Raw genomic sequence first — 12,792 nt, forward strand, 5'->3', positions numbered from 1 at the left:
ACTGCAGGGTTGCTTTGCTGCAGAATGATTGAAATATGATCTGTCCGACGATTGAAGATTTGACTGTACTGATTGTTATGCTCAATACACATCAAGTCACTAGTCCTAATTATGATCGAGGAAGTGAACCCTCTATTTATATGAACGGCTGCGAATCTCTACAACCTAGAACATTCAATAATATGGAATCCAGTATCTAGTGAGTGTTTGAGTTGCCTTATTCCAATAATATTCTTTTTAGCGAGTCTTTAATGTCCGTCCTTTGTATTTAGCTTGTCCACTATGATAGATAACGATCAATCTGGACTCTGTGTCAGAACAAGCACAATGAAGTATATAATTTGGCACCGTTTATGGTGGATCTTATCAGTATGTCTCGATTTTTTTGTTTTCTCGTTTACTTGCATGCGATCCTTGTCTTGGTTCACCCTAATTCGTCGAGACTATCGATTTAATATTTACATAGCTTCGCACAGCCATCGTCAGATTTGATTTAGCATGCATATCCATGACCAGGTTCCTAAGGACCTCAGACCAGAACAGAAATGCTGATCTATCATCTATGTATCTAAGATCTCCCGATTTCTTGGTCAATGTAATAGCGTCATGCAGTTGATAAAGAGCCAGTTGGTAGAACTTCGTTATTTGACATTTTGCAGCAATACTAGGTGTTGTGCTACTTGGGAATCTAGTGATATGCGCCGCAAATAGATTGAGATCTGTTGATTATCACAATCTGGATAGAGTATTTATAGGGACAATATAACTGCAGTCAATTGATTATAAGATGCCCTGAAGCTTTTTCAATGGTTCATTCAATGGGTGCATACACGACTTAATAACCTGCGTCAGTTCCGCGAAGACAGAGCCGAATGAACTCCTGAGACTGTTGATCTTTATACCCCATATATTCGCGTTGAGAAATTCTTAATATCAATGGCATCGACCATCACGTAATCGGGTCTAAAGAAATAATGTACAGTATTCCGAGAGAGAGTCTATTTACAACTGATGCATATCCTTCCAGGTAGGCATCTATATTCAACCGCATACTATACTAATGATACAACCCTGAGAATCCATCAATTCGGTCGAAGAAATGTCACCGTAAGACCGATAATCGTGGCTCCGACAGCGGCACCGATAGTAGCACTTTGCAATGCAATCTTTGTTAGCTCACGCTGCGTAAGACCAACATGGCGGTCGCTGAGGACGTCTTGGAAAGTCTGTCTCCAATATTCGGTCGAGAGGTAAGTGGATAGCTGTTTGGCAGAAACTCCATCCTTGACATCTTCCTCGAGCACAACGTCTACAGGAGCCACCTCCCCTGGAGCAACTACGACCGCGCCTTGTGGTTCAACCTCCGGTATGCCGTCTTGCAAGATAATCTCCGAGGCCGCCATTTCAGCAACCGGTTCTGGGGCCGTCGGAGTCTCCGCGGCAGTAGCCGCTCCTGCTTCCACGGCACGAGTCAGGCCTGCCACAATGGTTCGGCTTGCCTCAGCCTCGGTCTCAATAGCTTCTTTGACCTTCTCTTCAAACCCCTTAACTAGCCGACGTCGTCGCCAGGGTTCGACAAGAATCTGAAAGATGAGAAATAGCAAAACATTCACACCCATCAACCCCCATGTACCCCACGTACTCATCCTTCGGATCTTATCGGACCATATCTGTTCTTCGTGATAGCGAGAAAGAATGCTACGGTTGAGTCCGGCTGTGGCCTCTTCTAGTTCATGTTCCGCTTTTGTGAGAGCCTCCTGAGCTTCGTGTTCGGCAACTTCGTTGGCGTGATCGGATCGGTAGAGAGAGGTGAATCGTTCAAGGTCGGTGGCAGACCAGGCATGTTTTCTCTGGAGAAGTTCGTTGACTTCACGTTGTGAGGCGGAGCGTCGGTTAATAGCTGCTGAGTATGCTTCTTTGGCATGTCGGACGAGTGAGCGGCCTTGTAGTACCTGGTTCTCTGTTTGGAATTAGACACCGACACTTATAGTACAGAGGCGTATTCTGCAATACCTTGATTTTCGATATCCCTCTTCAGCTTCTCAATGCCCGAATATCCCGTAAGGTCGTTCAACTTCTGACCCGCAATGAACACATTCCCTTGTATATTGTCCATGAGATCCGTAAATTTTTTAGATAGCTGAGACCGTCTCCGCTCCGCATCCGAAGGAAGATTGTCTTCCCCTGGAGTACTCGGAGCCTGTTTCTGCTCCAAACGTACAGACTCTATATCCTGTTGTCCTTCATTATTCACCGTTACCGAGGCAAAATCTTTACCGGCGTCAGGGGTACTCTGCAGATTCTGAAGCTCCGGTCTAGGTTTTTCATTCTCCTGCTTTGAAGAGAATCTTCGTGATTGTGTTCTGAATTGACATCGAAGGCAAAGTGAGCCCGTTTGTGCCGCGGGGCTCTGAGCGGAGAGGGAGAGCTGTTTCGGAGGCAAGGATGTGACAAATAAACGCTGACAAGAAGGCCTTATGAGAGAGAGGCCATTGCGTAAGGGCTGTCGGAGCAGCAATTGCATTGTATGCATTGCTCTGACAACGGTCCACGGCGACAGCTACTTCGAGGTTGAAGATATTTGGGTTCATAAACCAGACAAAAGTTGATGCCGGACTGCGGAGAACTTAACCGGAAGCTGCGAATGGTCCGAGCGTTGATATCGTCATGTGATTGGGTAACTTCATGAAATTCATTAATCTCGCTACAGCTACATGAGAGTCAAGAAGTGAATTGATCGTTATATCGTCGAGAAACGTAGAAATAAACCATAAATCCCCTCTCACCAACCGTATTTACGCCAAGGAGCTAGTTCCATCCATTCATAGTCATTATACACGCAATGACGGCATTGCCACTCTCTTTGATGATAGCGCCAGCATCTGAAACCATAAACCAAGCCGATGAGGCTTCTCAGGTGCTGTATTTCAGACCTATACCCAAGAGCACATGTATCCTAGAGACTAATCTCGTTCAAAATCCGCTTAATCTTGGGTTTGCACTTTGTGGTCGCCTTTAACAGCCTCGGCATATGTAGGAGGATGCGCACTACTAGACGATGCATCCGGCGCAACACTGCTATTTCCTGACCTTGTTTGCGACGGCACCTGTGGCGCCGGAGTGTTGCTGTTGCTGTTGTCTGTCGCACCGTATCTTCTATCAGATCGCGGCGGAACAGGAGCCTGGTGGCTAACATAATAATACGTCACGCGGCGGCCGTTCTCGACGTCTCTTCCAGAACCGTCGACTGGTTCATAGCCTTCTGGGTAGTCTTCAGCATCTGGGTATTTCATGATGATATACCAGGCGTGTAGGAGTCCGGGTATGTATCCGAGACAGCACAAGGCGATGTTAATGATTGAGTCAGCGGTGCAAAGGCCGACCTTGATCCATACTAAGAGCAATTAGTAAGTTACTCGTAGGGCTACCGGGAAAAGAAATGTATCGCGCAAACAAATGGGCTCGTTTTGAGTAGGCAATACGTACCAGCAATGGGCGGGAAAAAGACTGCCAAAACAGCCAAGAAGATATCTGCACCGCACATGATGGATGGATATTCGCAGAGTCAACTATGTGTCACCTAGAAGGATATCGGAGCAGCACTTGTGATGGCTTTAATTTAACCAAAGGAAGAAGAAATACGGGAGCCTGGACAGTGGTAGAAGAAGCACATGACGTAGTAGCTATTAGTCATGAAATCTGGCCAATCAGAACTGCCCAAGATCCTCAGGCAGGGACACATCACGTGATATATAAGTTTGCACCGTTTGTTTAACATCAACAAACTTCATCTTTTTTGAAGTTTCAACCTTTCAGCATATCTTTACGTCCGCGCCCTGTTCATTGACTTGTCCAATGCCGAGCTCTATGGATTCCGATCGCGTTTGGATGCATGTCGAGAGTCCCATTATGTGCGAACAGTGGTCCATGACTCGCCCAGGCCGGGACGATGCCCGAAGGTGGTTCACATCGATATGCAGCGGCACGATTAGATGTCGATGCGCTCCGGACTTTGGCTTGCAACAGCTGCGTGGAAAAGTGTACAAATACGGCATCATAGCCTTGCATTGCGTTTCGAGGAGACTCTTCAGAAGAAAACACTTCGCAGATCGTGTCAAAACGGTGGGCCTTGAGAAATTAGAAGTTCCTTTGACTAATCTAGCCTTGTGTGGGGCAGTAGCTTCAGATTAGACGTTTTGGAGGAACAGAAACACTGACTCTGTACGTATGAATTGTGAATTGTTTTTTGACTGAGTACACGTAGTTAAATAAGCATCGCCAGCTTGGTGGTGATCGATTGCAAAACTGAGTCATAACTATTGTATCAAGTTAGTAAGCTATGATATGTAACTTACCATTGCTACGTATCACATCGCGATGAGTTGTAAGTTGTCCAATCTTCCTCCACCGTCTCTGCCTGAATGCGATATAACAGCTCAACGTCTGTATTTCTGAACCCTGAAATGTAGACTCATCGCCCTCCCAGCCCGGCAGAAATTCTCTTTCAAAGTGTTCTCTGCAACTCGGTGTCTGTCCAGCCCCCTGACTCTACGCGCTGTCGTGTGGTTAGCGGTTTTAGCCTCAACCGCCAGCCCGCTTGACCAGACAGCGTTAGTATCCTGCGCTGTCTTTCCTGTTCCTGGCAAGGCAAGTCCCACTGTTTCCCGTGTAACTTCAGAAGGTGCGCGCACTGGGCCTCTCTTCTCGCTTTCTCCTTCTCTCGAATCTCTTCCTTTTGTGAGTGCCGGAGTCAGACTTTCTCAACATCAGAGGCCACACCAACCCTGTCAATCGTGGTCTCTCGGCCACACATCGGTCGTTCTTTCTCTTCACTCACCAATTGCTTCTTTATTCAATTCTCTTTTCGCTTCTCACGCTCGTTTCGCTAGACAGGATACCCTGCAACTTGCCGTTCCGGCTTCAGCTCTTCGTCCGAATTGATATTTTCGACATCCCCTTGTCCACCACTCTTTCGCCGGTACGATATGCCGAGATCTTGAAAAATAATAATAAATAAAAGAAACATACAAATACAGTCAAATACAGACAACTGCCGAAGATTCTTTGCGGGCGTCGGGTTGTACAGAGTCAAAGATTAGGTGGTGATTGCGAATCCAGCGAGTCCCGGCTCAGCGTCGAGCCATCGCCCACCATGGCGAAATGCATTTCCCTCCAGAATTCAACAACTTGTTCCGCGTTCAATGTCTCATCGATATCGACAACCGATAGTACTGTGGTCGGCTACTAGTATGTGAACTTGCGACTTGCCTTGGCAAGCGTTATATGCCGTCGCGACTGACTAGATTGCAGCCCGTTCCTAAAATATGTTTCCAATGTGGAGGAATTCGACCAGCAATTGACTACTTATGCAAATCAGGCTTTTGTCCAGCAGCAGTGCGTTTCCTTGTCGCGCTATTGTCTTTTCTAATGCTGATTCCGAACTTCTAGATATCAGTATCGCATAGGCTGCAATGCACTCAACCTGACCGATACCAGGGACTATTATGCCCGCTACACCATCAGCGTGATTTGCAACGGTATTGTCCAAAACTCAAAGACCCCCTGTGGGCTCAGCGACGCTCAGTCCAGGCCACTATGTGCGACTGCATGTGTGAGTAGAATTGCATTCGTCCGTTCTGTTGAATGCGTCCAGTAGCTGACAGGGAATCCAGGCTTCGTATGCGACAAGTGAAGAAGAAATTGCAATCAACACCCAGATGTGTGGCACGACGCTCTCAAACTACATGGATCAAATCCGTGCTGACTTTATCGACTGTTCAATGCCCGCCAACTCTCTGACAGGCTCATGTATTACCGGCGAGATGAACGAACCGGAAAATTGCGGTTACAGCGCTAACCTTCCTGGTCTGTGTAGCTACTGTGCATCAAGCTCGCCAAACGCCACCGACTCTTGCTGTATCAACTCTAACGCATCGTCCCGATGCTCTAATGTCCATATTCCCTCAACGTCTTCTATTCCCCCTCTCTTTACTGTCACTGCTACAGCTACTGCAAGCCCTAGCTCAACAGGTAATTCTTCGAGTGGTTCCCATCTCTCAGGTGGTTCAATTGCAGGTATTGTAGTAGGATCCGTTGCCGGAGTTGCTATTCTGGCGGGACTCATAGCGCTTCTACTCTTTTGTCTGCGCAGGCGCCGCAACGCGGCAAACAATGACATTTTCAATCAACCGACACCCAAAAGAAGTCACCAACCTATGCAGATGGCTCCCGTGGTTGCCGCACAGCGCAGCTTTGAGCCCGTACCTGGCGGTCGCGTTGCAAGGATGTCAGCACTACAAGGCGAAGGAGACGATTCCGATCATCGCAGCGCTAGCAGAGGTATGTTTGCCGCAGCCGGAAAATACAGCGACACGTCCGACTCGGAAGGATTGATTTCCAGCCCCGAATCCCGTTCCCGACGCAGAGCACCCGTGGCCGGTAGACGCCAGGGTTCACTTTCCAGTACTTCTGTGCTGGGCACGGATGCCGGCAGTTCACCGCAATCTGGCACGGCTGGCCAGCTGTCGTCCCCTGAAGGCATTGCGAGTGGGCAGTCAGAGCAACTCCCGTATTTCCGTGATTACTACTCACAAGATGATATCCATCCTAACGACAAGGTTGCCGTGCTATGGGCGTACCAGCCTCGTGCTGCTGATGAATTCGACCTGGACCGTGGAGATATGTTGAAGATTGTTGGTATTTGGGATGATGGTTGGGCAACCGGTGTCCGCCTTAACGAGCGAGCAGAGGACTATGAGGATGAACACAACGTTCAACGCGACAGTGGAGTATCAAGTGGGTCTCAAGCAAGACGCAGTTCATCTCCACGGCCGCGGGGAGAAATAAAAGCATTTCCTCTTGTCTGTGTGTGCTTACCACAACATTGGAGGAAAATCATCGACGGCGACATGGTCCAGGAGGGATCTCCTTAGCCTGCCTTTTGCGCTTCCGAATCCTTGATACGTTCTATGCGACATTATGCCTTGACGAATACGTTTATCTTTTCCACCTCTTTATTCTCTCCCGGCGTTCAACGGTGTCAATTTAAACTGGTTCAAGAAGATCCACATATTCAGTTAGCTCGAAGTTGCAGTCCGAGTACTCCCATCAAACACGGCTTACGCGCACCTACGCTCGAAAGTTCTCTCTGTCCTTAGCCTTCTGTGCGTCATTTGATATCTCGCTTTCTTTCGTGTCGTTTTCTCGGCCATTTCTTATACCCATTTAGCGATGATCGTGTATGCGGTCTCTGCAAATCATTTCTTACAACATTCTTCTTTCAACAAGCCAACGCGCTCCAATTTTCATTCTGTTTCCCTTCTTTTTCTCTTTTCCCTTCCATCAGAGAACGGGCTGGGTCTTCGTTTCTAATTCTCTAATCTACATAATTTTCCTTTCGGATACATCGAGCTCAGCCCTAGGTCGGACTTTTGTGTGTCATCTCACGGCCTCCTTTTCTCCATTCGTTTCTGGATGAATGGTCGGTTTATGAGCAAAGAAGTCAGTGGGTGATTGGAAAACCGAGATTCATAGAGACTTGATTTTGTCACACCTGGTTCATTATGTATCTATTTACCTACCGCCTTTATCTGTTTCCCACCTCCGCAATTGTATGTAACCAGCTGTATGTAGATACATATGTCCCTTTTGACTGCAAATATACTTATCTATACGTTTGATGATGTGAATGCCCTGTTTGGCCTGTAACTAGATAACTTGAGTCAAGTCGAAGTGGGTCACCATGTTGCCCGCTGTCCTTGATCTCTGGTTCAAAAGTCGATGAAGATAAAGGCAACCTAATTATCTGTTTGAGGAACGAAGCGAGCGATGTCCGGTTCAGGGTAACTACATGTTCAACATCTGGTCCCGGTAAGTCGGTCGCCTGGCCACCAGCTTTGTTGGTTCGGGAGATTTTCAATCTGATTATGTAAATATAAGCAACTAACGTGATCAAACCGCTTATACGCGTTGTATATGGAGTGCACAAATGAGACGTAGGTTATGGTCAGTGCGAACATCAGCAGTGTTCATGAACTCTCTTCCTCGATCATGATACTGGTGTGTAAAAGAGCGCTCGCAATCATACTTCCGCAGGCTCGACCGAGAGTTTGCGGATGAGAAGGAAATATGTTTCTCTGCTCAAGACGATCAATTGGAGCTCCACTTCAAGCGTCGAAGTGGCATACCTCTGTCATAAATGAAACTACGCTGGAATTCGCTGCCGAACGATCATTATCTCAACCCAAAGTATCGGAAAAAAAACTCGGGATGACAAGATCAGAATTAATCCACATCACGGCCTTTACCTCCACACCCTCCGGTTATGACTTGGAGTTCTGCGGCGACACTGCATCATCTATATCAATGATATCAAAACAAACACTATATTATTATTGACCCAAGGTAGAAGAGATTCCACTTCCAAACAACCCGATAGGAGGTATCGCTAGCAGCATCGAAACATCCTCATACGCCAACTTGACACTAGAACTACATACAACCGCGAAACACATGATCACTATTCCAGAGGAGGTGCACGTGATGGAGGACCTTAGTTGCGATCTATTGATAGGACTTAAACCGGAGACTATTAACCAGTTGCAGATAGTGCTGATAGAGCTACTGGTCGGTTTGGAACCATCAGGAAATATAGTAAGCAGAAAATATGCTATACGATTCCATTTTTTTTAAAGCAAACCCCGGTCTAATAATCTTGCGTTAAATATTGCGCTTCATAGCCAATTAATGGGTTGCTTGAAGATCGATGGCTGGGAGAAATCTGATGCCAAAGTTAGCAGGAAGTTTAACTACAAGGAGCTCGATGATTTGCATGAAGCCATAAATCTTTCAAATTATAATCTGAAGCACTCGCGGGCCCCACAAAGTGGATTTTTTATACTCGTTAAAATCATGAAATTGGGAATCCTAGATGCTTATTTTCATACATCACAACCATGCAAACAAACCCTAAATGGAAATGCAACCGAAGGCCCCTCCTGAGAACAAAGCCATAACAAAACCCGTATCGCCCATCATCAATCAAACAATATTCAATCCAGTAGACTATGATTAATCCAAATCTATATCTTCAATTGCGCAGTTGGGATGTAATACATATACGAGTTGTGGCTGCGTAGCATCTTCGTCTTGTTGCTCACCTTGCGTTTCGTCCATGAGGCCTTGGCCGCTGATGGGCATGAGGATGTTATCCTAGGCAGTGAGAATTAGGTTTCGAGTATTCAAGAAAGAGTGATGGGTTGATGGCATACCTTGATCATGCGTTTGAGCACTTTCCTTGCCAGACTACGCTCTCGTTGTAAATCTTCATTACTCTCTAGCTCGGACTCGATTTGTTCTAGGTACCAGGTCAAGAGCTCCTCTTGCTCGACGCCGTTACCGGATGCGGCTTCGTCTTCCATGACGCGTCGAACGAGGAGGTTGAGGGTCTTTGTGTACTTCTCATAGGTAATCTTGGTCGTCCGAGGCCGAGCTAATTCAGGTGCCGCTGCTTCCGCGTCATCAGCCATTGGGCTGTCACCGTCGCGGTCACGGGAATCATCCATCATCTCGTCTGCGTCGTGATCTTGGCGCTGTGCAGATGTCTCGTTGTCTTCGTCCTCTTCAACTTCGACATCGTCTTTCTCAACGGTGACGATACTCTGTCGGAGAAGGTTGTATGCTTCACGGACGAATCTCGGCAGTATCTCTTCGACACAGTTGGCTCTGGCTACTGCCTCCGACAAACGGATCAGAGACTCTAGCTGACGGACGGTAATACGGTAAGAGGATCTGCCAATGCCTCCCTGTGCATCGTTTGCTCGAAGCTCTTTGTATTTCTCTACTAGTACCACCTTCGCCTCCTCTGTGAATACAGGCTTGAAAGTTCGTGCCAGCCGGATATAACGTTGAAGTAGCTCGGTGCTGATCTCAGGTTCCACGGCTTCATCTCTGTTCATATGAACGTTGACAATGTGTGTCGCTAGGTTGCGGTCAACTTGTTCATTGGGCTCATCTCTAACAACAAAGAACAAGTCGAATCGACTCATGATAGGTGCACTAAGATTGAGATTAGAGCGTAGAGTGGCCTTAGGATTGTATCGACCTCCGATTGGATTGGCAGCAGCGAGAATTGATGCTCGCGCATTAAGAGTTGTGTGAATTCCAGCCTTGGCAATCGAAATCGTCTGCTGTTCCATGGCTTCATGGATAGCAACCTGGTCTGCAACATCCATTTTATCAAATTCGTCAATTGCACAAATGCCTCCTCCGTTCTTCATTGCCTGTTAGTCCAGATTCTTGCATATTATTTGTTGAGAACTTACAGCCAACATGAGAGCACCCGCCTCAATGGTAAACTCGCCGGTCTCTGGATCTTTGACAACCGAAGCTGTCAAACCTGCCGCAGACGAAGCTTTACCACTGGTATAAACGGCTCGTGGATGCAGCGAGCAGATGTATCTTAGAAAATGTAAGCACACAAACTCAATAGGTAGAAAAGAAAGCGTATACTCACTTCAAAAATTGACTTTTACTGGTTGAGGGATCGCCAACAATACAAATATTGATATCACCTCGAAGTTGCATACCCTCTCGTTCGGTACTTTTGCTCACACCGCCGATCAACTGCAGCAAAAGACCCTTTTTAATCGACTGATGGCCGTATATCATAGGGGCTATTGAGTTGACAAGGCGCTGGTAAACGTGTTCACTCTCGACAAGAGACTTCAATTCCTGCACCTCTGCCGGAGTAAAGGTCTGTAGGAGGGTCTCCTGTGCAAATTCTGCATCTTCTGCAATTGGTTCATTCTGATTCAATGATGCCAGGATGTTTTGGGATTGGCCAGTGAGATTTTGAGTTGTAGGTTGACCGGGAGTTGTCATATCCGGAGCAACCATGCAGGCCAAGAAAGCAAGACGGTAAGTGAGATCTCTGACACCTAGAGACTTGAGACCAGAAACACCTCCACCACCGACATCGCTGCCACGGAAAGCTCCATTGTCGCGATTTGCCTCTGGGCGTACGCCAGGCAAGCCCAGTTGACTAACGTCAGGAACGACGATCAATGTTCCCGTGAAAATACATTTCTCACCAGCCTTGGCTCTATCGACCAGTTCTCCTCTGACAATGATATCCATGGTACGTGGCATACTTCCCGTGGGGATTTCGTGTGAGGACTCCTGAAGTTTGATCTTTTGCCAATCGACAAATGTACTCTTTGCAATGTCAAGGCGCCAACCCGTCCGATTACCACAGGTAGGATTGGGACACTGAGAGGGTTCAGTATATTTGAACGTCTGCTCTATATTGGTACAGGGTGTTCGGCATGCTTCGCAGATGAATGTTCCGAGCGAAAGTTCGGGTCGAATTTCTGACGTCCGTGTTACCGTCCCCGAAATCGAGAGTAGCTTCCCGATATGTGATGTTCGTAACTGGCGTAGTCGAGACACTAGAGGCAAATTGTAGAAAGCCAAAGCGAACACTCGATCCGTCTGCTGGTGACGTGTTTTTAATCTCATATCTTTTTCCTCTTGAGATACATCGCTTGTGCTGCCATTTGCTACAACCGACGCGCTTTGCTGGGACGAGATGCTGGTTGGTTGGCGGTGGGAGACGAAATACCCCGGCACATATTTGGCAAGGAGGTTGTGTAGAGCTCGAATGAGGAAAGGCTGGAAGCGATAATATTGATTTGCAATAGCTCCGGACAAGGCATCGTCCTCACTCGCTGCGAGGTGATTATAGTCGACGTAAAGCGTGGAAAGCTGGAGTTCCTTCATGCCGTGAATTTGTTGAATATAATACTTGTCACTGTATTGTTGCGCCGAAGACGGTGGAGGAGCAACTTGGTTCATGGGATCTTCTTGAAAAGTCTCTAGAAATTTTTCAAATGCCTGTCGCACCTTGTCACCAGTTTGATCGCGGACTGGAGTCGGTGCAGTTGCGTATGGATTTCGTAGACGGTTGACGGCGCCATTCGCAGCCCCAACAACCTCATCGTCTGGAAGTGGCTGCATGTCGCTCATCGGCGCATTGCTTTCTGATGGTAGATGTGGGCGACTGCTGGATGGCTGTCTACCACTGTTAACTGATCCCGCCTCGGATTGAAGGACGGCTTCGAAAAGGGAGGACATTGTGAGGGGCCACCAGAGTGGTGGTGAGTAACTTGTTTCGTTTCAGAGACAAATATATGTTTCAGAAACTGTATAGACGATAGCCGATGTAAAGTGATTCGGTTGCCTCGATGCTTTCGCGATGAACAGAGTGTTTGATGCCATCCTTGGTGAAAGAACGAGAATAATTAAACGAGGGGAGTCAGGGACGCGACCAAGACGCGTCGCGTGCCGGGTTTTGGTTGTTCCGAACACGGACGCGTAAAGTGATTTTTTTTTGGGCAGATCCTGTTTGCACTATTTGCATCGTGTCGTACAGTCCAGAGGTATGCAAAATACACAATAACTGGGATACAGGTAATTAAAATATTTCAGCACACACTAGTCTTGAGAAGGAAGTAGGTATTTGTTAAATTACAAGTAACCGATCAAACCATTTCACACCTGTATAATACAAAAACCAATACAATACGTAATTACCAGCTGCCATTTTGAGGTATCTCAGCCGAACCCGAGAAGAATATTGTGTTGGCCAATGATTCTGAATAGTATTTGACTCAATGAGGAAACTGGTCGGATACCGCGCATTTTGTATATTTTAGCCCAACCTGCAACTGTGTACGAAGTCTGTACGAAGCCGACAGGGTGTATCATTGAGAATATGTAGCGAGCCAGGGCAAG

At 47.1% G+C, this 12,792-nt stretch overlaps 4 protein-coding genes across 4 annotated transcripts; 1 reads left to right on the forward strand and 3 right to left on the reverse strand.

The window, feature by feature from the left end:
* Window positions 1–1,082: 1,082 nt before the first annotated feature.
* Window positions 1,083–2,524, reverse strand: TSTA_064180 (mitochondrion biogenesis protein (She9), putative; the record flags this gene model as incomplete). Its single annotated transcript, XM_002340295.1, has 2 exons — window positions 1,083–1,960; window positions 2,014–2,524. 2 exons carry the CDS (start codon window positions 2,522–2,524, stop codon window positions 1,083–1,085), a joined length of 1,389 nt encoding a protein of 462 aa, XP_002340336.1.
* A 134-nt stretch (window positions 2,525–2,658) lies between these two features.
* On the reverse strand, window positions 2,659–3,621 carry TSTA_064190 (stress response RCI peptide, putative). The gene is made up of 2 exons (XM_002340296.1): window positions 3,487–3,621; window positions 2,659–3,394 (listed from the first exon to the last, which is right to left on the reverse strand). Exons 1-2 carry the CDS (start codon window positions 3,542–3,544, stop codon window positions 2,985–2,987), a joined length of 468 nt encoding a protein of 155 aa, XP_002340337.1. The 5' UTR covers window positions 3,545–3,621; the 3' UTR covers window positions 2,659–2,984.
* A 1,531-nt stretch (window positions 3,622–5,152) lies between these two features.
* On the forward strand, window positions 5,153–7,678 carry TSTA_064200 (SH3 domain protein; the record flags this gene model as incomplete). The annotated part of the gene is made up of 4 exons (XM_002340297.1): window positions 5,153–5,247; window positions 5,311–5,394; window positions 5,449–5,611; window positions 5,673–7,678. 4 exons carry the CDS (start codon window positions 5,153–5,155, stop codon window positions 6,930–6,932), a joined length of 1,602 nt encoding a protein of 533 aa, XP_002340338.1. The 3' UTR covers window positions 6,933–7,678.
* A 1,258-nt stretch (window positions 7,679–8,936) lies between these two features.
* Window positions 8,937–12,132, reverse strand: TSTA_064210 (DNA replication licensing factor Mcm6, putative; the record flags this gene model as incomplete). Its single annotated transcript, XM_002340298.1, has 4 exons — window positions 8,937–9,210; window positions 9,270–10,271; window positions 10,323–10,458; window positions 10,514–12,132. The coding sequence occupies 4 exons, from the start codon at window positions 12,130–12,132 to the stop codon at window positions 9,070–9,072; spliced, it is 2,898 nt and encodes a 965-aa protein (XP_002340339.1). The 3' UTR covers window positions 8,937–9,069.
* Between the last annotated feature and the right edge of the window lie 660 nt (window positions 12,133–12,792).

Source organism: Talaromyces stipitatus, genomic scaffold, assembly GCF_000003125.1.
Source record: "Talaromyces stipitatus ATCC 10500 scf_1105507295523 genomic scaffold, whole genome shotgun sequence".
Taxonomy (NCBI): Eukaryota; Fungi; Ascomycota; class Eurotiomycetes; order Eurotiales; family Trichocomaceae; genus Talaromyces; species Talaromyces stipitatus.

Coding starts and splice junctions, on each gene's coding strand:
- TSTA_064190 (XM_002340296.1), bottom strand. CDS start 3,544: ATGTGCGGTGCAGATATCTTCTTGGCTGTTTTGGCAGTCTTTTTCCCG. Junction 3,395..3,486: donor CTTTTTCCCGCCCATTGCTG/GTACGTATTGCC, acceptor AATTGCTCTTAG/TATGGATCAAGGTCGGCCTT.